Raw genomic sequence first — 27354 nt, 5'->3', positions numbered from 1 at the left:
CAACACTGCACAGAAACACTTACACTGCCTTTTACCTAATTCTTCTCTGAAAGAAATAAAATTTAGTCTTGGCTCCAACTTTGAATTCAATGGCAACCTCCCAAGATCGTCAGCGTTGCGGGTGCTGGCAGTGAATGTGGAATGGGCAGCACTGCACCTGCTGAGGCTTGCGAAGTTGGCCAGCTGGGGAAGCACCTCTTCCAGCCATGTTTCCAAAGGAACGCTGCAGAAAACAGCGCTCAGGAACACAGAAAATTATTCCCTTTTTCCCTCCAACGGAGTTCTAGGTGACAACACACTGGACACCAGCTGCCCTGGAGTCCTGTCTACGACTGCAGCCAGGATGATCTAGTCCTAGATCGAGGTACCTTCACACCACATGGGCCAGCAGCCCAAGCAGCTTCCAAGCATCACTCCCAGCCAAGCATGCTCCTGTTAGTCGCTGTGGACCCGAATGCAAGGGTGCGTGAAGTATGCTCTCTGTGGGGAAACCTTGCAGGCACCTAACAAGCCAAAAATGGGTAAGATTGCTCATGAGTTATACCATGGGGTGGGAGGACTTGATGTGGAGACAAGTAACACCTAAAGGGACAGAATCTACTTGGCTTTTTCCCAACAGTTGTATCATCAACCCACTCAGACCATCGCCCCATCCTGTCTAGAAAGAGCCTCTACAACATGATGGATGTTCATCCGAACTCCATTCTCTTTCACCTTCAAACACATGGCACCTCCAGTTGGAGCCAGATATTAAGAGCTTAACCTCCAGGTAAAGGAGCTCTTTTGAAACTTCAGCCACCTGCCGCAGCACTTCCATGGAGCAGAGCTCTGGAGAACCAGCTATCATCACTGCCCTGCCAGCAAGGCAACACCAGCTCTCTTCAGCTCACCAGAAGCTCCAATGCACGAAGAGCAGGAAGACAAACTGCATGGATTTTAGAATAGCGTGGTATATTCCCATTTTGGAGATAGTGCACCTGAGGCAAAGGAAGGTTAAACTCCTTACCAAAGGCCACCCAGTGAATTTTCAACAGGATCCAAACCAGGAGAGGGACAGAGCAGAACTGAACCCTGATACTTCAGGTATCAATACTTTACTGCCAAATACTCTGGTCTGCCGTAAATATGATTATGTAGGCGATCACTCTATTACTGCAAAGCTCTAGTCCTTGTGAATACAACAGCAACTGAACTTGACTTCAAAAAACACTCACTACTGGCCTAATCCTTTTGCCATCAAAGCACTGAGAAGGCTCTTCTGTCGGCTTCAATGGCAGCAAAGTTCAGCTTCTTCTGGTAAATTCTGAAAATCTTACCGACCACTATTAAAACTGCAGGAACATTTGCAGAGCACCTCCTCAAAATAAAACAGTTGGATGGATGTTTGTGTTGGAAAAAAAACACAGACATTTTAAGGCTGAATTCAAATGCCCTAAAACTTTGCACATATTCAGACTTGGGGAATCTTAGAAATCAAAATTTCATGGAGCAATTCAGATTGCTCTATCTCTGGGATGCTGTTCAAGATCTTTAAAGCAGGCAATTTGAATACAGCCCTTAGAGTTTGTTGTCAAAGGCTAAGAGAATGAAAATATGATAATTATCGCTTCAGATTTCCCCTGGGACCTAAAAATAGTAACACTTGCAGCAGCGTGTTATGCTGCAGTTTGCGGTGGTCGAAGGCACTTTCCATTCCCACCACCTTTCAGAGGAGGATCGATAAAAAATGGGCTCTAATGAAGAATACATGGCAAAATGACAAACACTGTGAAGAGAAAGATCCTTAAAAAACAGAGAGCCACTTAGAATCCAAGTCCTTTGCTGCCACTGAAATACTTTGATATTAACATTTATGCAGGTTTTAACCACAGAGCTGGTAAATAGCAACACTTTAATTATTAACAGTCAGAAAGACAGTAAAACAGACATTCATTTTTATTTTCTCTAAGATATTGCTTCGTCTCACAGCCCTCTCCACGTTGCAGCCAATCCTTTCATTACAGAAGTTCACTGACCCAAACCGAAAAGGTCATTTAATCACATCCAGTAATTCACCCACCGAGGCCAGACAGTACTGCAATACTCCTTTTGACTGACCTCCTGCACACACAAATCACAGAACTCTTCCAAAATGCTGGATTAAAGAAACCCTTTTCAGAGAGACAGCAAATGTTCTCTATACTCCAAGCAATGGCAACTCCACCATTTCCTCTCACAAGCTGTTCCAAACTTTAATTTCCCTTGCAGCTAGGAAACCGTGTCTTATTTCAAGGTTGAATTTGTCCAACTTTCAGTTGCTGGATCTTGTTACACCTTTGTCTGCAAGATAGAAAAGCCCCCCACTATGCAAGAATAAATGCTTCTTCCTTCCAGTCATTATCACAAGTCTAATGCCACATGCTGGCATCAGGAAAGCCATGAAAGCAGAGGCGCACGGCACTGAGCGCTAACATCACATTAATCAGTCCCCTGCCTATGGATGAGCACTTGGACTGCCTTAAGACAAACTTGTCTCTGTGTGTGCATGTGTACTGTGCATGTGTACTGTGCAGTGCATTTTTTTAAATCCCTCCTGTTAAGGAAAGTCTAAAACAGACACCAACCAAAAATCAAACCTCATCGACTCTCTCAGTACTCTGAAACTGCAAGCATTGAAGTGAACCTCGTAATGGCTGAGGGAGGGAAGAGTCAGCTTGGGAAGTTCTGCTCCCATGGTCAGAGCTGTCCACCTACGCTCTTACAGAGGAAAGACATTTCTACTATAAACTGCAGTTGAATCTTTTGTGTAGGATTGCATTCTCCACAACAAAATAAGATCTGACACATGCTATGCGAGCCCGAACACCGTTGTTGGCCAGACTATAGTTGTTCATAAAGAAAAGCAATGCTCACAGGTTAGGCTACTCTGAAGTCTGTACTAAGGACTTCATCGGGGACAACTCTCCCTAGGCTTAAGGTTGCATGCTGTCGTCAGTCACCAGCCAACACCCCTCTTGTTGGCAATGAATAGCTGAACAATGACTGAGAATGGGATCTGAAACTCATACTTTAAAAAAAAATAAAATTGAGGCTGAATAATCAGTGAATAAAATCAGGAGAGGACCAGATTTTTAGCACACATGGTCTTGGTCCTATGGAGGATTTTCAAGTAATTTCTTTCCAGATTTTTGGGACACATCTCCAAACTTCTTCCTTTTCCCTCTTCCCCTCCAAGTTTTATAAGTGCGACAGTTCTTGGCTTACACTAGAGAGCATGCAGGGAGACTGACCCAGCAGGGAGATGTGAAGCCTGAGGTGAGCTGGATCTTCACCCTCCAGGACTGCAGCAAAGGGGAACATGCAAGAGCACAGCAAAGCTTATCAGTAATTAAAATCTCCTTAAGATCGGAAATTCACTGATGTGTACACTAGATTATAGCATGTGTGCTTAGAAAGAGACACAGCTGGGTTTTTACATCAACATTAAATGTGTATTTTCCAGATTTTCAAACTGTGCATGAATGTATGATCTCTGCATAAGAGGTAGGAGCTGGAGTTGCAACTCTGGATCAAACCAGAGAAATCAAAGACATGAAACAGAGCTGTGAAACCACTGGGCAGGACAGACCCATTATGAACTCAACACATTGCAAGTCCTTAGAAAAAATAAAGAATAAAGTTGTAATGTATTTCTTGGGGCAGGGATCGGTTCTGTTCAGTGCTTGTGTAATACCTGGCACTCAGAAATCCTACTAAGGTGTCCATCACTCATGCTAATATACAGCAGTAATAAAGTAAATGGAAGGAAAGTTTTAAAAAAATCATCAAAAGTGGATCACATGCGACTAACACAGCAGCTTCCTCCGATAAGGCTGAGGGAATTGGGGCAGCCACAGCCTGTGCTTCATGAAGCACTACCAAGGTACCGCATGGGAAATTATACAAACTGTGGATTTCTACAGCAGTCCCGAGGTGGGGAAAACGCTAGTTAAAAGCAAAGATATCCTCAGACAAGTACTGGGCTGTTGCTGCAGTTCCTGAAGGGTCAGTCTTGAGCCTACTCCCATACAATTTTTATTAATGACCTCAGCTCAGAACGACGAGAGTGTTCAGATGGCCCCACTGAAGTCTGTAGAGGCACCCTTAATAGAAAGAAAGATCAGGCTATCATGGAGGAAGAACTAGACGACCTCAAGAACTGGAGTGAGAAAAACAAGATGAAATTCAATAGCGTGAAATGCAAGGCCAGGGACTGGGCTAATACTGAGAAATTCTGCTGTGAGCTGGCAGCTGCTGCAAATGACAGAGGTGAGGGGTCCAGGTTTATTAGTCCATCCCATGAGAACTGAGAGTCACAAATTCGACATGGCCATGAAAAACCTAAATGCAACTCCAGAAATTATCAGGTAATTCTAGCAGAGATGAGCTATTACTATTATATTGGGCCCAGCAAGATCTCATTTGAACTACTTGTAAATTGTGGGTAATTTAAGTTCAAGTAAGATATACTGAGGGGTAGATTAGGGCAGGGGAAGCTGTCTTGTAAGAGGAAACTAAATACCTTGGCTTGTTTAGGCTGGCAAAAAGAAAGCCAAAAGGAGAAGTTGATTATTCTGCATAAACACCACAGGGAAAATACCAACAAAAGGGAAAATCTATTTAGGCTAAAACACGATGTTACAAATAACTACATGCAGACCAGCCATGAATACGTGTAGGCTGAAAATAAGGAAGTTTCTAGCCATCAGAGACTGCGGGGGATTGCACAGCATTCTAGTGGGAACAGCAAGGGCAAAAGTCTTCACAATTTGAAGCTGGCACCTTACATTTTATGCGGCACATTGTAAACACTATTACTAACTGCAGCAGGGTTCCGGCCATGTAACCCATGGGGGCACTTCCATTTCTAGGTGGAAATGATTGCTTACTGCCTTGGAGCTTGCCAGGTATGAAGAGATTCCTACTCAGATCCTAGCCCCTAAAAAGGATGCAGTTCATACGCGACAGAAAAATATCCTCTCCCAATTATTAGAGAAGCCCAGAGATTCTTCTGCCTACCTTCAGGAGTCCACCAGCTCCTAGTGATCACAGTCTCACAGAGGTTTTTACAATAAGTAGTCCTCAGCAAAATCTGAACGGAGAACAACCTGCTTCATCCTCCATCCCTCCACTCACCTTGGTCCTCACAGACATCACATCCAGTTTCTGATATCCCTGACATGCAGAAAAGCATCTTCCCAGTGTACCTTTAATAGGAAAAGACCGCCCAAGTAAACCATGTGCTTAAAAGCTGTGCAATAGCCGTTTCACGAGCAGGGATGGTCTGTATAGTCAGTTTTGTAAACAGAAGATAAAACACGGTCTTCATCCTGTCACATATTTGGATGGCAACCTTAGGAAAGGAAGACAATTTACCTCACCTCCTACCTCCCTGCCTTTTCTTATCCCCTCAGTATTTAAGTACCAGGAGCTCTATTGTCGAGTCTCTTGAAACCAGACACAGAAATGCACAGGAGATTATAGTGTGGGCCGAAGTCTCAAACAGACTTAGCTTTGGCTTTACACCATCTGCTAAATCAGGCAGAGCCTGAGTGCAGGAAGTCTGCAAGTGTCAGATCCTGCAGAGGAAACAAAAAAGATATGTGGTCAAACACATCACCGAAGGGGAAAGGTCTAAAGATTTAAATATGCCTGTGGAGTAAGCGTTCATGACCAGCAAGCATATTAAATACGGCACAAGCATGCTGCAGGCCATTTGTGCAGCAGGACGGAAACTGGGGAATCTTTCCAATGCGACTTAAAGGAACAAGGGTGTTTCCAGCAGAGAAAAACAAACATCCTAGAACTAAGGGCATCTATACAACCATTAGTGTGTGATCCAAGTCATGCCTTTTTGGGGTCTCAGCCTCAGATTTTACAGAATCCAAGTGTTTTAAATGCAGTGAAGCTAAACTAACCCTAACTTAATAGATCTTTCAGTCTCTGTGGGTCTGCTACAATTCTCTCTGGAGCGGATTTTAACTTCAGTGGATGAAGAATCATGCCATAAATATCTGAAGTTTTTTATATTATTGCTTGCAAATGCCTACATCTTATCTTTACTTTTCCATAGAGCCAACACCTAGTGGAGAAATAAAACAAGCTGCAGTTTTGAGCAATGTAACAAACACCACCTTTTCCATGTATATGGACGAGGGTTCCAGATCAACATGACAAACCTTGCCCCCAGAGCCTGGAAATCAAAACAGAAAGATACGTACTGACCAACCAACAGGAAATAATCCTTGTGGGATTAGAAACAGTAGTCTCAGTACTAAAGCTAACCACTGGCTTTTTGCCAATCCTGTGCCAAGAGACAGTTCTAAGGAGGTATTTAAGAAGTGTAATGAAGTAGATTTATGGCTGTTTAATGAAGCTCTTCCACGGTATGCTGCATAGCCTGGGAGCAGGCAAGAAACAGTTGTTTGAGGAACTCACAAGAGGACAGTGGAAGCCAGAACTAGCAGAAGCAGAAATCAGCCTCAAACTTGAATAAAACATGACAGGTAAGGGAAGCAAGGACGTGAAATTTCTTCAAAGTAAAGGCAAGCATCTTACAGATGCAAAAGATGAGTCACTTGAAAGACATGAAAAGGGCATCAATCAAAGTATTCAAAATATAGTGACCAGTTTATGGGTCAGAATGTCAATATGATGTTGTTGAAGCTCATTGGGAAAAGAGGCGAGTGCCTGGCTAGAAAAGTGTTACCTTACAGCCAGCCATGAAAAATGAAGAAGAAACAAACCTAGATATTAATGTGGGCAGGTGAAGGCAGTCTGGGAGCAGAAAAGCAGATCCAAGTTTGAACAATCTAAACAGGACAATCTGCAGATGAGACCAACCAGAGGAAAGGTACAGCAAAAAAAACCCAAACCCCAAAAGCCAGGGAAATGAGGGATAACACATTCAAAGCCCACAAAAGATGGGCAGAGGGAGGAAAATCGACTGCAGAAGCAATGGGAAGGTGAATGGCAGGGAGAAAAGAGACATGGTAGTGAGGTGGGAGGCATTTTTAAGAAGAAAGGAATGGCTGGAAACATTCAAGGTCAGGCTGGATGGGGGTCTGAGCAACTTGATCTGGCTGAAGATGTCCCTGCTCACTGCAGGGGGGTTGGACTAGATGACCTCTAGAGGTCCCTGCCAACCCAAACCATTCTATGATTCCACGATAGCACTGATGTAAATCAGGAAGATGGCAGACTACAGTGGTTCTGGCTTTGTCTAAGAAAAGGTTGGCAAAAGCTGGGAAAAGACTAGTTTTGATGGAATGTCAAAAGTTGAAGTCAAACTCGGAGAGGGCCTGTGCTAGAATGAAGGAGGGACTCCAGGCAATTTTACAGGCGGTGGATTCAGTGAACTTGGATCTGAAGGGAGGAATGAGAGTGGCAGAAGCAAGCAGGATGGTTATATTTAATTTATTTTATGGTAAGTGAGGCTACAGCATCTTTATACAAGGCGGAAGAGTCAGGGGAAAAAGAATGGAGAGGTCAGGAGACTGGATAATGTGGGGTCACCAAAATAAGTCACGGGTTAGAATAAAGACAGAAAACAAACTCTTTAGTCCCTGAAAAAATGGAAGGAAGTTGGAAAGCTAAGCTGAAAGCCATGTTTTGCCTTTCTTTTTCTCAAAAAAGCATTGGCAAGATCCTATGTGGAAAGGCAAAATAAAAGGGGAGGGTAGAGTGAAACTACATAATTATAATGGGCTGCCAAGCGGCTGTTTTCCTAATTCTTCTCTGCAATAGTTCCTTATCATTTCACTTCATGTCAGACCCTGCATTGCACATTCACACTCTCCTGCACTGGCCTGTGTCCTGAAGAACTTGCAAAGAGTATTTTAAAAACACAGAGCCCTCACTGAAGCCAGCCTGCCGCCGAAATCAAGTGATCTGCACCATTGTTCAGCTGTAATTAAACTGGAGGCACATTATTTGCTCAAACACTACTGTTTAATTTATCTGTTTGCTCCAGAAATGTGTTTTCCATTTTCCCATCGCTCTCCTGTGAATAGACAATGCCTAATCAATTTCCAGGAAGCAGTCTTTTTTTTTTATTATTTTTTAAAGTGAAAGGCAGATGCCAGAGAAGAACAAATTAGTTCAAGTGTAAAGGTTTCCACAATACCTCTGAGAGCCATTCCAGCCTGGTGCCTTGGGACTGTTAAAACCTCTCTCTAAACAAAGGCTGCTCCGAGTGTAAATCTCATTAACATACAACAGTCCTGCTTGACCTGACTTCGCTCTTCAGTGAAGTGATTGAAATGTAGACAAGCTCCGCCAGCATCAGTAAATTTCCATTAGTATGACAGGCCAGAATTGAAGCACTGGAACAGTTTTGGGAAGGAAATTTCACACTACTGTACTGTCAGTCTGTATTGACTGAAAGGACGCTGAGCCAACTGTTTGGTTTTCATGGTTTTCAGAAGCTTTAAGAATTGAGACAGAAGTTTGAGTGCATGTCTGCTTCCGAAAGAGGGCCATTAATGCTAGGAGAGGGCCCTGATCAGGACTTCATTGAAGCAGATGTTCTTTTATGAGACTTTTGGCTGTACTTTAGACCCAAGTCTAAAGTACAGACCCTAGCCCTCAAGCAGATCTAGCAATTACTTTTTTTCCCAGTGTGGATTTCACCATTCCATTTTTGCCTAACATGGTTTTGACAAATAACAAGCCTTCGCAAGGTTTGCTAGGAGCTGTAAAACACCCCCTCCAACTGCCACTTGAGCCTTCACAGAACCCCAGAGAAACACCCTTTCCTTGCAGTATAGAAATTCCTATATGTTTAGGCACCATTAAAGAGTCTTCCTGGATTAAACTACTGAAAAGGGGACATTAAGCAGCAAATACTCTCTGCCAGGGAGCCCTGTCTATGGTATCTGAAAACCTGTCTTGCACAATCCACCCAGTAGAAGGGGAAGTTACAGCCATTTTTTGCCGATACTGTGTAAATCCTGCCTGAAACCAATGAGCCATTTGCATCAGCCTCTCAAAACCAACATCCTAATGATCCCTCTGCACAATGGGACAGACAGACAGGGCTCTTCTGCTGGGAGGGGGAATAAGGCAAGCCATGCCGACGGCACATAGAAATTATGAGGGAGGTAAGGAGATAATGTCGTGCTTATTCAGGGGGTTAGCATCAATGGAAATACAGGCCCCAGAAAAAGACAGTCTTTTCCTCCTTCTCCCATTTATTTGAAAACCAAACGATGATCCTTTGGGATCGACTGTTGTGACTGGTTACACAGAGATTACATAGTTACACTTCTCAGCAGTCATCAGCTACGCTGTGAAGACTCAAAGACCAAAATCAGAGAGGGTAGGAGACAACAGACCATCCCTCCTGCACCTTATGACCACGCTGCAGGTCAAGTTGGAAGCAAAAACTAGCCTCACACAGTGATGTGATGAAGGCATGCTGAAATAGAGATCGTCCTGGGGAGACAGCCTGGGATCACTACAAAGTTGGCAATGCTATTCCTCTAGCAAGTTCCCTTATAAAGAATGAGCAAGATCTCTTTTTGAGGAGGGTTTGCATATCTCAGGGCTGGGGAATGGCATCCTATTAACAGCCCTGAATCACAGCCTTGCTCTCAGAGGCTAGCATGAAACCACTAATGGGTCTAACTCTCAAAGAGCCCCCTGAGGCAAGCACACACTACCTCCCTGACACCAATGGGGAAGGACAACAGCTTTCCTGAAAGCCTCAGAGATGACCTGGTCTATTAATGTTTGTATCATACTGAAGTCTTTTCAGGAGCGTCATTACATACCAAGTAGCTTTTTGCAACAAGTTGGTGAGTGCAGCTTTGGAACCAGGGAGAATACCTGGACATGGAAAATCACGTGAGATTTTTATTCACTGAGCACAGACAGCTTTGAAATAAGGACTCCTGTGTGAATATAATTCGATGTTATTTGTTAGAGGGGAAAAAAAAGGGCCATTTCTATTAATATTCCTGTCTGTGCAGCTTTCTGCTCGAACTCCTAGCTGAAGTCAATGCAATAGAACCCAGCTCTCGTTTCCTGTGTGATTCTTTGATAACCTTTCCCAGGTTGGTGAATACCCCATTGGCTACAGGGCATCCTCCCTCCAACATCCCAGCAGTTTTGCGAAGTGCTTTTATTTCTACGCGCTGTTTTTACCTCCAGGTATAGGAAGAATCCATTTGCTTCAGTGACAGACAGCACCTAAAAACCACAGGAGATCTGGATTTGAGAAATGGAGAGCATTTTCACATTAGTGGCTGCCAATGAGGCTGAATCCACATGGCCTCTTGAGCCTCAAGTGTAAGGGATCTTGCTGTCAAGAGCCAAGCCAACAAGAGAATTACTGACTTGTTTTCTGATGCGGTCTAGCCTGTGAGCATGGCGCTGCCTTCAGACTAATAAGCTCTGCCAGGGAACTCGGTGTCTTTTCCAGTGTGAGCTGCATTTTGTGTTTCAGACTCATGCTTATCATACAGGAAGACTCTGACAGAGCAAGAAACTTAACCTGCGACTCCCATGGACCAGCCTAGCTTTTAGACAACCCTCCCACTTGATAGGGACTTAAAAATGTATGAGGGTTGGTGAATATTCATCTGTAGCATCTGTGCTAATCTGCATTCTGTTTGCAGGGAAGGCTGGTATCGACCCTCTTCACAGGGCTGACACAAGGGATAGTAGGCTCACATACAAAGCTCACTTACACCCTCACAGTTTAGGGGAAAACCCAAAGCTTCAGTGGAATCTAAATAACAGGTAAATCATGTGCTGGCTCTCTGCACTCAGAATGCAAGATTTGTTTCGGTCGTGCTGGTGAACGGAAGCCACTTTTTACTAGTCTTAGGTTTAACAGGATCCAATAAATATGCAAATCTCCAAAACAATTAAATATACATGCCATAATGGAGCTGCATCCAAGTGTATTTTCTAATTAAAAAATCCTTCCTTGTCTCTGGCAGTCCTCTCACCAGTGAGCTGGGCACAGGCTCCTAACAGAACCGATGCACAAATTAGACACACGTGAAATGGCAGGAATGGGCGTTGCAGACTGGCTGAGGGATTTTGTTACGTGCGTACCAGTTCTGTACTTCGTGTCTGGTACTAAGGGTACTTCTTCCCTCTACACTCTGATAAGAAGTAAAGTCACGTATTCAACAGTTTCCAAAGGGCAGAACGCCTGCTTGTAAAAAGCCACTGTGACCTTTGATCCAAGGACACAGTTGTGCTGACTGGATTGTCAAAAAATGGTTTAAGATCATGTCTGTTAGAATATGGATCACCCTTTGTATTACGGGTACATTTATATTTGATTTATGGGGTTAATAAATTATTAATAGATGTTGCTGGCATACATAGCCCACATTATACATGGCTACAAGCAACCCATTAACCTGTTGGACTTCAGCAGTCCGTAGGAATTAACCATTTATTGAAACTGTTGTAATACAAATGAGCCATTTCACTACTATGCCTTTAATGTATGACTGAATACTGCTCCTCAACGGAAAGTGTTTTCTCATGCAGGTACAGCTGAGGAAGGAGAAAGACAACTCCTTGCTACTAACTCCCAGATCTTTTCACAGAATCCCAGACCGGTGGGGGTTGGCAGGGCCCTCTGGAGCTCATCCCGTCCCACCCCCTGCGTGAGCAGGCACCCCCAGAGCAGGGGCACAGGGCCGTGTCCAGGCGGGGGGTGAATGTCTCCAGGGAAGGGACCCCACAGCCTCTCTGGGCAGCCTGTGCCCCTGCTCTGGCACCCGCACAGGGAAGGGGTTTGTCCTCATGTTCAGGTGGAGCTTCCCGTGTTCCAGCTTGTGCCCGTGGCCCCTTGGCCTGGCGTTGGGCACCACTGAAAAGAGCCCGGCCCCATCGCCCTGACACCCGCCCTTCAGATATTTATAGGCATGGATGAGATCCCCCCTCAGCCTTCTCTTCTCCAGGCTGAACAGACCCAGGTCTCTCAGCCTTTCCTCACGAGGGAGATGCTCCAGCCCCTGATCACCTTGGCAGCTCTGCCCTGGCCTTGCTCCAGCAGTTCCCTGTCCTTCTTGAACTGGGGGGCCCAGAACTGGCCGCAGCCCCGCAGCTGTGGCCTCACTGGGGCAGAGCAGAGGGGGAGGAGAACCTCCCTCGCCCTGCTGGCCACGCTCCTTTTCATGCACCCCAGGACACCGTTGGCCTTCTTGGCCCCAAGGGCATATTGCTTTTGTTGAATTCCATGAGGTTCCCCTCGTCCCAGCTCTCCAGCCTGTCCAGGTCTCACTGGATGGCAGCACAGATCCTTTCCATGGCCCTGGGCACCTAATTCAAACTGCAGTGCCTCAACTTGCTCATATTTAAACTGGAGATGACTGACTTGCCTCACAGGTGGCTAGCAGAGATGGCCCTTTGCTCTGTATTTTGAGATGCAATACATCCTTGCAAAGGACAACTAACCTGAGCATATTTTTTGCTTGCCCGTAATGTTTTTTTTTCAATTCCCATTAGTTTACAAAGTGAAATTCTCTCTCAGAAATGCTTCTTTCTTAGCCCTCCATATGATAGGAAGGGCTCTACATGATCATAGTCAACAGTAAATCACAGCCACAAGACATCTTTAGCCAAAGGGGCTACTGAAGCAGCAGCTTGGATTTGGCTGTACGAGCAAGAAGCCACCATCTTTTCCCCCACTTTTGTTACTCACTTCTGGCATGATTTCGATCTTCTCATAACGCCGCTTGTACGGAAGAGTCAGCACCTCCGCTCTGCGGTAGGACATCGGCGGAGGCTGGCAGTCTATCATCAGATCTGTGCGATGAGACTGGGTGGGTGGTGGCTGAGTGTATTGCTCCGGGCAAACGACGTGGAGAGGCTGGAAAAGAAGAGTGGTGACTTACAAAAATGTTTGGTTTGTTCTGTGTGCTGCCCTACAACAGTAATCATTGCCATAAGGAGGTCTGCAGGTTGTTGTTCGCAAGCTAATTTATGAAAACAACATCCAAAAGATGCAATCCAGAAGATCCAGTCAGTATTGGAACAAACTGCTCAAGGAGCAGGCAGTCTTTGTATACAACAGTGTCCAGAGTAACAAGGCCTTGATTTGCATCTTTAATCACCGCTTCAATATCAGCAGTCGTATTAGCTTCCATAAGGAGAGAAAAAAAAAAATATTCACTAGCTTTTTCTTCCAAATCCTTGTCACTGAAATTGGAAGCAAATGAGACTGGTGGTGGAGACCATCACAAAATGGCATGGAGTGAGGCAGATGCATCAATATGCAAGGCTGCAAAAACATTAGCAAAATAAGCAGCTCTGAGTTTTTGTGACCTGGCAGCAATATATTAACAAAGAGTAAACGGGCTGGTTGCCACAAGGATCACTGCGGGATTTAAGGAAGACAAAGGACAAGACAGTGTTTCTCCAGACTGTTTTGGAAACAGCATTACACTTCAGTAGTAACATGGAAGAAGATGCTTGTCAGACAAACAGGGAATGGCAATTGCTCTCAGGTGTGCGGTGACAAGCCGGGCCACAGAACAAAGACAAAATGATCCAGACATTGTTAAGAGGTTTGGAAGAATATCCATTTTTATGTTCAACAAGTTGAAAACAGGACAAAGGGAAAAGCTCAGCCAGGAAAAAACCTGGGGATTATTCTAATTATGGCATGAGTCACAAAGTAAATTTCAGAAGAAACGGATGGACAATGAGAAGCCACTAAACCCAAAAAGAGTCAAGGGGGGAAAAGCAGAGACTACATGAACGCTCTGGCCTTCTCCCTAGACAAAAGTCGTCTGGATTTTGCAAATGGAGTAAGGAAAGCTGTGGATTTGGAAGAGCCGTGAAACTCCAGAACAGCAGTGCCAGGACCAAAGCAAGTATCAATGGCAGGATAAAGAGCAGAGGTTAAAGCTGAGGGCGCTGAGGATACTCAGCACTGGGTACCCTTTACATTAAGACTGTATTAGACACAGCCAGGCTTAATCACACAAACAAGAAAAAGAATAAAGGAAAAAGTTATTACGACTATATAGACCTAAGAAGGAGGAAAGGAATGTACACACCATTTGCTCTGCGCTCTAAGCTTTTAGGGATCTTCCAGGCACTCTGTGCAGAGATTGGCAGTCATGCCATATCCAGTTTGGAGCAGGATGATAAAGGAGAGCTCAGTGCTCTGTGCTCTCTCATGGAAAAAAGGATCTGGGTGTTGTCTTGATTTTGCTCGTCCACAATTGACCTATTTATTTCAGGTGTGTAAAAAAAAATAAGGAAAAGTGACAGGAAATTCATTACCTGGACTTCTTTGAGTAATTTAGACACCTGAATAAAATTCAGTCTTGTGTCAATGGGACAGTAAACGCATTTCATCGCCAAAGGTTGATAAGGAGCCAGGGCATCCAGGTAAGAGAAATCAGGTTCTGAAAAGAGAAATGTTGAGAACACTGAATGCCTGTTAAGAACAAAGATGGCCCAATTCCTCTCTGACTCCACATTATAGTCTAGACAAGCTGTTGCTCAGCAATGTTAATTCTGTTATACATTTCTCTTCCCTTCTTCCTTCCCCCACCCGTTATTTTCAGTTAATTTGATGAAAATTATGCCCACGATTAGTCTTACCTTAATCAAGCAACAGAGCAATACTATTTAACTTGAACACACTATTGCATGATTTTTTGTAACAAATTTAATCAAGACAAAAACATTATCTCTTATTTTAATCAGATCCTGTAAAAGAAGGCAAGATGTATACATTTTTGGTATCATAAGATAACCCAAGTGTCAGCTTGTTTTTCACTATGACAAAAATGCAGCGTAGAGATTGTATCTTGATCAACATGCACCAATGTCCTCTGCTACAGACACATCACCTCCCATCTCCGCTTTTTCCTTACAGTGTGTGTATATATATATATTATTCTCTTTTTAATCTAAGTGCCAGGTTTAGACTGGTGGAAAACAAGGCCCGAATATTAATATAACCCAAGAGGACGTGTAGGGAGTTGGAGGGACAGGTAATTGGGCTTTTTACAGCTATGCCAGCAGAGCAGTTCTAGTTCAGGCCAGTATGAACTGAAGGCTGCTTGTGGTAGGGGCTACCCAGAAGGAGAGACGGGCTGTGATAACTTTATTAGTTGGTATCTTTATTAGACCTACCCAGTCTCAACTTCCCTTTGTACTCCTATTATTGACTTTTAAAAATCAGATTAGAAGTTTGCCAGGAAAAAGTCCTGCACGGAATGGGCTTTTACTCACACAGAGAGTAATACAACATTGAGAATACCACAGAAAAATACTATTTTTGGGTGAATGAAAAACACAGGTCTCATAGGTGACTCAGCGTAGGATACGTGTAGCCACTTGATTCGGAGGGTTACCAACTAATGACACGGAAAAGCTTAGTCCATCACTATCTACCTAATAATTGTGAGATAGATAGCATAGAAGGAATGCTAGAAAAATTAAAATTGGTATTAGTTTGGTAAGTTCAGAATGAGAAAAAGAGGAAGGGATGCACAAAAGACTTATCTGCTAGACTGTTCTGAACGACAGGGCCTCAAAGGACAACCTGCAGAGTGAAGTGCAGCTGCGAACCACCAAGCCTTGCTAGAAAACAGTATGAGGTATTTCGCTGGTATCTGCTCAGGCTGTGTAAAAGGGTGAACTTAAAGGAAACTTAAATACAGAGGCTTCAGTCTAGATTTAGACAGCCATCTTCTGCGTTCTTACATCACCCTGAGGAGAGCACTGGCTGGATTTCTCTTGCAGACAGCAAGAAAAAAATCTCCTTAACACTTTACCACAGGAAGTTCAGCACCCAGAGTGGTGGTCTCATTCTACTGATAAAGACAAGTTAATTGCTAGCCTAAAAATCTGCTGCTGGCTGAGTACCAGGGATCATGATGTGGTTATATTTACCCTGTGAGAACAGAATATAGCATCAGCCAATGATACATATGTTTGGAACTGTCAAAGGGATAATTTTCCCAAGTTTAAAGCAATTGTCAGAATAACTGCCTGGGAACATCAAAGTGAGAAATATTAACAAAAAATGATAGTTGTACAAGAACATCTTACTAGATTCCCAAAAAGGCATGAATCCACAAACATGAAATAAAAATTATCCTAGGCAAAAAGCCATGCTCATTAAAAGCAGATGTGTTAGTGGCAATGAAACAAAGCCTAAAAATATCTGTGTGAAAAATGGGAGTTAACGGCAGTTAAATTTAATAGCAATAAAGAGAAGCTTATAAATAGGAATACTAAGAAGGTAGCTAGGTGAAGAATGATCGCTGGTCAATTAGGGTTAAATCAAGACATTTTAGAACTCATTGGGGAAAACCAGAAAACTTAAGTCAGGCACAGGTCGGGCAGGGATATACAATGAAACTGCAAATAGTAAGTTGAAAAAGTTATCAGAAGAGAGCTTTTCCATCCCACCTGGTGCTGTGGATGACACAGAGGTTTGACTGCTTGTATCTGAGAATGCCAGGAGGCAGCACCTATTCAGACGAAGTGCTGTGGAATCAGTAGGCTCAGATAATCTACAGACGTGGATTTTTTGATCTAAGAATCCAAAATGGCATCCAGCCTACAGTCTCTCCGAACGACTAATAGGAATGTAAGTAGCCTTGGAAAAGTGAGAAATTCTAAAGAAGGAATTCTAGCACAGGGCTTAGAAGATTTAGAACACGTGAAAAACAACCTGAGCTAATCTCACAGTGAACTCATGTGACATACAGGAATAGCTGTTTTGAAACCACCAAAAAACCAGAAGTCACCTGTCTGATGGAAGACAGTGCCTGTCAAGGACAAATATTGACTTCTTCTGACAGAAATACAGGTCTTTAGCTTTTCCCCCAAGACATCTGATTTAATACTGTGTGACAATGAGTTATAAAACCTTCCACTGTACAGCACTAATGTGGCATGCATGCACTGTTTTTAAGATCTCCTAGGGAGTTAGTTTTTAAAGCATTGTTGTTATCGGAGAGAGAGCAAGAAGCAGACTTCTTTCTACCATGTTTTCTTCTACAATTTCTTTGTGGCTCAGTGGTATTCAATATTTTTAATCGATAAACTACTCAATACTGCTTCAGCGGTAACATTTGCAGGTGACACAGGCAAGCAGAGCAGCACTGCAGCTCAGTCACAGCTGGCGTCCTGTCTATTGGCTGCAGCTGCTGTGTTAGTCTATATTCTCTCATAGTTGTTTTTTTACATTACAAATTGGAAAGGTGGAGACTTGTAGCGCCTGTGGACTGAACAAGCAGTATTATCATTAACAATACTGCACGGCCTGTAGTTTAAAGGTCCTAATGACTATAAATTAGGAGTCTTTCACATTATCCATCTGCTACTACATATTGCTTCAGTGGACCACATTTTTTTCATAACTATAGGAGATTTTATCTTAAAACAGGAGAAGCTAGATAATTAAATAATAAAAATCCTGGGCATCAATGGAAGCACTTCAGATTTCCACTGGACTTACTAAGAACAGAAGAATTTAATCAGCTAGGAATTTCTGTAGACATTTGTTCCAGGTGAGACAGTCATAAGGAAGCAGGAACATCCTGCCGAATGGGTATGGCTACAGAGAGAGACAGAAGCTGTACTCCAAAAGCCACAGATAGATAAATTTAGGAAACAAGCCACCACACGCGCCTGGAATCACTGTGCACACCAAGGTCACCTCAACCAAAGCTCATCTCAACTGGAGTTTCATTTGAAGTATAAACTGGGAACAAATCTCAAAGACCCTGACTTAATGTATCCACACAGGTTGTTACAACCGCCATTCAGATGCCTTAACAACTTGCCAGGGCCAGGCTCTAATAGAAGCCTGCTCTACTTCCTCACTTCATAGAAGGGTTACATTTTAATACCGAAAGGTCAATTACCTCTCCCTACAAGAAGGCACAGAATAAGAGTCCTTGCCATTAAAGGCCAGTTTCTGATGGTGGGTAGCACATTCAGAACATGCTTAATGCCACTGATTTCCTCTGCACAACCCAGCAGAGGGTGTGCACACTTTGGTTTTAATTGAAGTCCCAACTGGAGCAGCATTCGCTATTTCCAAGATAATGCATATTTATATTGCAATTTTACCCATTACTGTAGTTAGGGCATATCTCCTGAAACTACCTCAAAGGGCAGGAGATGGGTACTGTCACAGCTATGACATTAGTGCTGTGGTACCATGAACCATTCCCCAGCACAAACACAGTCTAGGTTCTAGTGTCTGACCTGCTCAGCAGGAACCCCCTTAGATCTTCCCTCCCCTTGCAGTAGGGCTAATTTTACACTTCTTTAAATCTTTCCAATTTGGTTTAAGAGTATCACAATACTGTGATACTTTTTGGTATCAGTACTGTGAAAGAATCAAAGGGACTTGCCCATTGCTATCCTCAAGTATATAGTAAAAAAACCCAAAAAAACAAAGAAGGAAAGAAATAACTCTTTACCAATCCTGTTTGCTTTAGGAGGTTGTGTGCTTTCCAGCAGTCCCACTTACTAAAAACAGGTGGAAAATAAGCTTAACAGTGGGACTCCATCATGCCCTTGCTGTGGGAGTAGGTTTGATTAGTTACTCTGTGTTCTCCTCCCTATTTCTAATTACTTTGTCCTAGTCCAAAATCCACACTTTTTTATCTGGCTAAATTATATAGAACACATCTCCCAGTCATACCAGAGCTTGTTATACATAAAATCAGTAGCAACAGCCCGAAGGACAACTACTCTGTTTGAAGATGTCCCTGCTTACTGCAGGGGGGTTGGACTGGATGGCCTCTAAAGGTCCCTTCCCACCCAAACCATTCTGTGATTCTATGATTCTATGAAAGGATTATTTCCCTTCTCCGATCTGAAGAGTGCCCACTGTAGGGTTCTGTTTGGAGGACACAATGGGTACAAAAAGGAGGCACCTGGACAGAACACCAGTTTGAGGGAAGGCCTTGAAGTTTTTTTAAAGGAGATCAAACTCTGGAAGATATCCCCTTTGCTATTTTTCACAAAAGCTTCATGTTCTCTCTTAAATCCTTTGTCTTGCTGTTAATGATTGGCACGATCCCAGGACGCAGCTGTCCCGCGGCTCTCAGACCATAGCTCGTTCTGAGGCGGATGGGGCTTGATTCATTAAATCCGTTACAAGTAGGGTCAGCACTAGAAGCAGACTGGGAGAAGTGGAGGAACTTAAAAGTCCTGTTGTGCCCCTGGCAGCCTGAGTCACTGAGAAAGAGAACAGCTCCCCAGGGTATTAGCTAGAGCTGTACCTTCAGCTTCAGATACAGATGCGTCTGTCAGCCAAAAAGGAGCTGAAAAAAAAGCTCAGCCAAAAGGCACCAATGGGATAGATCGCAACTGCCAGGTCTGTAGGGGTGCACGCTTCTGAAACGGCAGAGATGACAGAAACATCTTTAGAAACAGACTGCCTGGTTGCCTGAGGTTTTGATGAAAGGGCAGGAGAAAGAATGAGGAAAGATTTGCGATTCCAATGGAATATGGAGAAGAAGTGTTTCTCCTGTCTAACCAGCATCAGTTAGGTCTTGCCTGGGTTTAACTTGCAGGCAGCTGTTTTTAATCCAAAAATTAATTTCCTGTAGGCATTTTACTGCTGTGCTTAACAAAGATTTTGCTTAGAAATGGCAAGAATGGACTCTGCATGGCAAAGGTTGGCTCTGCAGGGCTAAAATGAATTAAATGGCACATTAAATAATTAAATGAATTACATTTGTCCCTACAGTCAATCCTGGGGTCTTAATTTAGATGAGCTCCTACTGAAGTCAGAAACTTCTGCCCCTGAACAAATGAGTAAGGCCCCCAGGATACGGCCACACTTAACAAGAGCACACAACCTACTGTTAAATTGACAATGATAACTGCATTTTACTTACCTGTGAATATAACAGTGTTCAAGCTAGATTTTCCCCATAACTCCATGAAATGAACCACATCCCCAAATCTAAGAGAGGGATGTCCAGTAAACACAACACATGGCTGCTTGAAGTCATTGCTGAAGTCTCCATGGATGCTCGGATAATGCTTCAGTTTGTTTGTCTGAATGAGCTGAAATAAAAACAAAAATCCAGACATTACAAACTTTTCATGACTCTGTGCTTTGTAGTTCAGTGTGTTTATTTAGAGAAGATTATAAATATTTTACAGTTTATTTCTTACTTATCACAGAGTCCCTTCCTGCATATCCCCTAGATTTTCCAACGAATTTGGTCATGACTGTACTAAATGTTACGAAAAGGAAGTCAGAGGATGGGGCCAGGTGCCTCCAAGTCCTGGCTCTCATTTCTTTGGTACCAGCAGTACGGTAACTGAGTGGAGACTCTGCAAACACTCCCTGCTTAGAGTTGCACGGAGTGAGCAGAGTGCTCAGCTGCCATAAAATAAACTACTTTTTCTTATTTGCCATGTCTACAAAGAGCTCTGGGCACTGATGTTTAACCTGGTTTTCTTACATCACAGTAGTACTAGGCAATTTTGCCTTCAGCAGTGTGTTGCTATGAGTTTCATTGGTATAATGGGTTCACACAAAGTCGAGTCCTCTGAAAAAACATACGAAAGAACAGACCGGCTTGCCCTTCCCGAACTATGGCTGGAACTAGTAATGACAATGAACTAGGAGCAGTAAGAAGTGCCTGTCACTAGAGCTGGCAAACAGAGTGTAATCAACTCTGCATGTGGAACTAAGATGGGGAAGTTTATTTATCAAGGCACTTTTTGAAAAAGAATTTTGCGTTATTTCTCCTGCCTCTGTTTTCTAATCTGTAAAGCAATGTTCAACTTCAAAAGCGAATTAATAGACTAGTCTGCTAAGCACTTCCATGCAATATTTCGCAAGTATTTTCTTGGCAGGTATATGCTTCCCTACCGGGCCTGAAAATAACTGTAAATATAGTTTTCTGAAAAAGCATGCCATTTAACGTAACAAAATCACACACTGAACAATTAAGAACATACACGGAAATATGAGTGCGAAAGAGGGGAATGGTACTGCCTTTGTCAGCCAGTTTTTAAAGGAGGTGGGACTGTCCATCAAAGATCTCTCCATACGTTGCTGTCTGCTGCCAGGCACTGCAACATTGCTCAAAATACAGCGCTCACATACGCAGGGTTCAGTGACACGTTTCTGCAGCCGTTGTACCGCGGGAACCCCAGACGATACCACTAATTAGCGACTGGCGTGCTCTTCCCTACATGCCCTAACACGATGTACGCATCGGGCCTTTCTAGCAGAAAACCCCGCCACCCAGGACATTCCTTTTCATCCTAACGTATTTGATTTTCAAGAGGAACTAATAAAGAACATTACGATAAGCAAGCTCTTCTGGTCTCTTAAAGCTGTAATTCATCTTTCCATATTCTCTTTTATTTGTTGCTTTTTACCAGTAGATCTAACTCAAGATAGGGTGCCGACACGGGAGCGAACAGAAAGCTGAGAACTCTGACGGGTCTTTAAGCCTCCTAACAATTCACGCGCAGCAAAGCACTTCAGAACTTAAGGTTACTATACAATCAGGTTCTTAATTGAATTTAACATCACTGAACGAAGGTATCAACCCTACTCAACTTCTAACTGTCACCACCTACAGATATGCTTTGGTGCTAGAACCGGCAATGTACAAACTTACCCTCAACACCCATCCAATAAAAGTTGGCTGCACATAGGCGCCAATATTTATCTTTCTCCTTTGCTTCTTTGAGTTTGGTTGCCTTCAAGTTCCCAACTGCAAATATTTTGCTGTGATTTTGCATTTGACTTCCCACACGCCCTGTTTAAAACTGCTGTGCGATACCTGGATGGCTGGAAGGGAATGGGATTGGGGTTTGAGGTAGGACGGAGACTGTAGGTAGACACGGCCTGTTACTTCCCTGTGGATCCTTGGATCACGGAGGAAGTAGGTAGGGCTACACTTTCTGCAGCTTATTAGTAATATCAAATTCCTGTTTAATCTTCAAGAGGGAAATTTGAAAAAAAAAAAAAACAGCCAATAACTGCTCTGGCAGTTAATATGCACTAAATCTTGAAAACATCTCTGCAATTAAGACTAGTAAAGATTTCTGATTAACACATCTGGAGTGCAATATTTAGAATCTAAACTTAGCTTCAGTAATAAAAACTGCAGTTTAGCAGACAATGTGCAAAATAAATCTAATCCCATAAAATACTGGCATTTAAAAGAACGGGTAGGAAATGGCCCATGAAGCTTTTTCCTTGACTTTTTGAGGGAAGCCAAAAGCCTCAAAACTGAAGCTGCAAAAGTGGTTTCAATTGGGTAAACTGGAAGAAGGGGACAATTTCTACTTCAAATATTAAATGGGATATGTGACATTCCAGGGCAAACCTTTGTCAGGGACGAGCAGATAGCTAAGTGACAGACATTTCTACAGCTAGCATTTATGTAACACACTTCTGAAAATCACACACTGTTCTTCCAGCATCCTGTTTCACAGGTTCCTTACAGTTATATACGTATTTGTACACAGTAGCATTCAAATCTTTGCTAAGATGTGAGAGCAGCACTCTATGTGCAAAAGCATTCTCAACAGCCTATTTTACCGCTCTACCTCTACAAATGTTCATTTTTTTATAAACATAAAAGCTGCATTCTCTTCAAAACATTATGGCACCTTCAAACCCCTTCCTATTTCTTTGTAGAGACACAGGATTTCTAATCCAGTTTTCAGGACCTTGGGTTTTGTGCGCGTCATTCTTTTAAATTTTTATTTAATTATTTCCAGCAATAGAACATCTACTGTAATGCTGGGGTGCACTGCTTCTAACTGGGGTGCTAACTCAGGAGGGGGAAGGGACACAGGTTGAATCCTCAGCACCATGTTCTGAGGTGTGGTGATTTTTTTTTCTCCATCTCTTTTTTTCAATCTTGGAAGACCTTTTGTGATAAGTCACACCAACCCCAGGCAACGCTCCCAGCCTGGGGCAGAGGGGCTGGGAAGTGCCCAGCGGAGAAGGCCCTGGGGGTGCTGGCTGACAGCCGGCTGGGCATGAGCCAGCAGTGCCCGGGTGGCCAAGGAGGCCACCAGCCCCCGGGCTTGTGTCAGCACTGGGGTGGCCAGCAGGGGCCGGGCAGGGATGGGGCCCCTGTGCTCGGCCCTGGGGAGGCCCCACCTCGAGTGCTGGGCTCAGGTTTGGGCCCCTCGGGACAAGAAGGGCCTGGAGGGGCTGGAGCGTGTCCAGAGAAGGGCAGCGGGGCTGGGGCAGGGTCTGGAGCACAAGTGTGCTGGGGGGCGGCTGAGGGGGCTGGGGGGGTTTAGCCTGGAGAAGAGGGGGCTGAGGGGAGCCCTTCTCGCTCTCTGCAGCTGCCTGAGAGGGGCTGGAGTGAGGGGGGGGCTGGTCTCTGCTCCCAAGTCACCAGGGACAGGACGAGAGGAACCGGCCCCAGGCTGCGTCAGGGCAGGTTTAGGTTGGATGTGAGGGAAAATGCCTTCCCTGCCAGAGGGGTCAGGCCCTGGCACAGGCTGCCCAGAGAGGTGGGGGAGTCACCGTCCCTGGGGGGGTTCAAACACCGTGCAGCCGTGGCACTTGGGGCCATGGTTTAGGAGGCCTGGGGGTGTTGGGTTGATGGTTGGACTTGATGATCTTGGAAGTCTTTTCCAACCTTAATGATTCTATGATTCTATAAGTCTACTGAAGACTCTTACTCTTTCTTAAGATATCTCAGCTCACAATCTCTGATTCTCACAGCTGGACATAGCAGGGGTGAAGGGCTACAAAAACAAGTTTAGAGGCATACTACTCACCCCAGTGATAAAGCAGCTGGTAGACTTCAGTGTCTACAGCAAAGTCTTTTCTAATTAACATATTAAAAATAGATGGAGCTGAACTTGCAAAACAGGTCCAAGAAAATTTCACAAATCATTTATGGGGACTAAATTTGTAATGATTTGTACAGGTCTTTTATACCTACAGATGAGATGGGTTGTATAAGCACAACAGCCATGTTCAGATCTCCAACCTGTACCAAGCCTGGGCCATAACCAATGCCTGGCATTTAGCCAAGGAGTATTTTCAAAATGGGACTGATTTCTGGAAACCAGAAGCAACATTCAGAGCTTCCTGCTACAGAAAGATCCATTTTTGACGGAAAGCTTAAGAGATAGAGGATGGTAAAGTAGTGAACCGAGACTGAGGCGAGCTGTGTTTTTTTAAATCCCATATGGTTATACTTCCCTGTAAAGCGGTAGACTTGATTTATGGGGTCAGCAACTGCTGCTATAAACAGGATAAATCTCCAAAGCCTTTGTGTACCCTTTACTGAAGTGAACCAAAACACAGCGCTATTTACTCTGCGCGTGTGTGTGTTCTGTATCCAGAATTTTGAAAAGATGTGGTTCTTATCAGTGAATGAGTGATGCATTTATTACTTCACCTCCCTCACTCCCTTCGTAAGGCCAACACTAACGGGCCTAATTCTATATAATACCATAAGACAAAACATAATACTGTACAATCACTTGGTTCCAGGTATTTATTGCCTTGAATGTGTTACGCAGGAACTGGTATATGGAGGAGGGAAGCAAAGATGAAGAAGACAAATGCTAGTATTTAAGACCACAGAATCAATATTACTCCCACCCTGGCTATTTTCAGTCAGAAGAAGAGGCTTTTCTTAGCCATTTCTCTTAGACACTGCTAACAGAATCCTTACTAAGAGGACAGCAAATCCACATTCTTCCTCCACTAGCAAATACTGATCAATATAAATTACCTCTCAAATTTTTCTGTTGCAGGCATTTAGAGAAGTCTGGATTCACTCATCTCGTAGCCTGAAATCATCTATGTAAAGATTGAGCAGAAAGGAAAAGGAGCGAAAGCTTCTCATTTTGCCGTGCCAGAACAATTCGACTATTCATTTATAAAGCCTCTACCTCCACAAAAGGGATGGTGCAGAGGGTACGATCCATGGTTTGTGTTTGAACGGTTGCAGAGATGGCCAATTCCTCAGCTGTGGCTGTGTTAGGATGGGACATCCCTGTGCGCTCAAGGAATTTGTTAAAATACCACAAGTTGGTTCCGGGATACCAGAATACCATTTCTAAACCAAACAAATTACTGATTTATGCTCCACTGCATTTCAGCTAGGCATCGTGCGGCTTAAATCTAAGCCTGTTTAGACAGTGGATCCTAGAATATAACTGATACAGTGCCTTGGAAGTGAAAGCCACCACCTCCCCCGGCCAGCCTGTTGTATTCACAAACATTTGGAAACTCCAGTTTTTAACTTTGTGGAAGCTTCCAACGTTACGTCAGTTTGAGCTCCTTCTCCTCTATTCCCCAACACAATAAATGCTGGTGAAAAACTGAATCGCCACTTCTGTTTAAGTGTAGGAGAGAGCCACCCACCGAGCGACCCACCCCTTCCCTAAATGACTGTTTCTCCACTCCACTTCTCCAGTTTTCCTCCAGAGAAATCGCTGGCTGGAATGTACAGCAGTCCTGCTCCAGATCCCAGCTCCCTCCAACAGAGTCACAGCAGCTCTTACCCCAGCAATCACATAGAAATGCCTTTAAAAAGAAGCTCTTTTAGCTTGTGCACCACTAAAAGGCTGCAGATGAGACTTCAAAAGCTTGTCCAAGAATCTGGACACTCTGTTCATATTAACTTTAGCAGGAATTGATGTCCAAATCCATCCCTACAAGCGTGAAGCACTTTAGTCCATGTTCCTTGCTCGTAATAGACGGAAAGTATATTCCCTGCTCACCTGAACTGGATGTTAGGAAACAAAATGCCAGCCCAGAGCACAATAAATTGGACACAGTGATTGTGCAGGAGGAGATATGATGAACACCTACTACTACATTAAAGCAGAAGTAACAAGGACGGCGCAGAAGTGGTTTGGGTTCTCTGCAGAGTTGAACGGTGTGTCTGGTTTTGTTCAGCACAGCAGAACAAGGAATGAGTTCAAAAGGGGTAACATAAATCGTAAACCTGGAAAATTTCCATGCAGAGAATGAAAAAGTTTCAAACAACTTAGTATAGAGAGAAGAGTAAGAGAAATTAAAAATAAGAATTGTAGGGAAGATGAAGATACGTTTCTTTATCCTGTTGTAACAACAATCAAGAGATAGTTAAGCGAAATGCCAACTACATTCGTAACCGATTAAAGGAAGTAAATGCTCTTTTATACTATGCACCAGGCACCACCGGAACTCATTGCTGCAAGGGACTATATCAACAATTTGGGGGATTTTTTACCTTGTTTGTTTTTAAATCTTGCTGTTTATACAGCTAACAGGAACATTGAATTTCAGGACCAGACAGCATGCTGGGCTGGACTTGTTCTGCAGATAATTAGAAGCTTATTTCCTGGCCTGTCCCCTTCTGATGTATCATGCCAGCCATGTTATTAATGCTTGCTAATAACTAAGAGGCATATCTCAGTAATCCCCTATTTTCTTCCAACAATTGAGCAGCTAAGCACATCTTTTCATCATGGGCCATTTCCATGTAGTTTACATTGCACAAGCCTACCATTACTTTGAAAAAAGTAAGGCAATTCTCCACTAACAACCTACCCAATAGAAATGATCACTCACTGTCTGTTTCTGATACTCATTAAAACTTCTCTTGAGCGCTAGTAAGCAGAGCTCCTGATGGTGAGGTTGTGGAGTCACAGATTTAGAAAGAGAGTTTACCTAAGACAGAAAGGCTGGCTGCTGACTAAGGCTCTAACTTACTCACTGGAAGCCTCAGGCCCAAGTCCTTGGTCCCTCCTAGACTGACTGTATGGCCATGGAGAGGTTATGTAGGCCAGGTCTGTATCAAGACCATTTTGCTTGGTAAAATTACACCAAAACATCATAGTAGCTGAGCCTACTGTGGATACTCTTTGCACAGGCATGACAGGGTTTCTTCCAGGGAATAAATAACACATTTGTTGAAGACTGCACTGAAAAGAGGTTATAGAGATGTTTCACATTATAAGAATTACATATAGAGTGTCAGCGCAAGATTTTGCTCCCCTTCTGTTTATACTGTTAGTTCCAACTCTGTATTTCATAGAAGAAAAAGAATCCCATGCCTTAGAAACAAACAGTATGACAGCACTTAAACATAACCAGCTGTAGGTACCACTAAAACTGGAATGCAGGCCAAGGCAGCTGAGAAAAAGGAGTAAAAGGATGACAGTAGGTGTCCCTCAGAGGACAGCAACAAGGAATTAAAGGCATGTGCTGAGCACTGTGTACCTGACATGGACATCCTGGAGCTGTGCTGGTGAGCATGGGTGTCTTATGTGTCAGTCATCTATATAAATCTCAATATGCTTTGATTGTTTAAAACCAAACTAAATCAAACCATGCATCTTACACAACAGAAAGCAGCAATCTGATCTGGT

The 27354-nt window shown here is 43.6% G+C and overlaps 1 protein-coding gene across 1 annotated transcript in view; it reads right to left on the bottom strand.

The window, feature by feature from the left end:
- INTS9 (integrator complex subunit 9) overlaps positions 1-27354 on the bottom strand; it is a 75425-nt gene that overhangs the window by 5437 nt on the left and 42634 nt on the right. The window contains exons 12-14 of the mRNA XM_064448300.1: positions 19878-20049; positions 14278-14402; positions 12689-12856 (exon numbers count right to left, since the gene is read on the bottom strand). Of these exons, the coding sequence (XP_064304370.1) occupies positions 12689-12856; positions 14278-14402; positions 19878-20049 (465 nt within the window). The remainder of the gene's footprint in view (positions 1-12688; positions 12857-14277; positions 14403-19877; positions 20050-27354) is intronic.

Source organism: Phalacrocorax carbo, chromosome 3, assembly GCF_963921805.1.
Source record: "Phalacrocorax carbo chromosome 3, bPhaCar2.1, whole genome shotgun sequence".
Taxonomy (NCBI): Eukaryota; Metazoa; Chordata; class Aves; order Suliformes; family Phalacrocoracidae; genus Phalacrocorax; species Phalacrocorax carbo.
The sequence above is the reverse complement of the archived record's forward strand: the minus strand, read 5'-3'. Positions and strand labels throughout refer to the sequence as shown.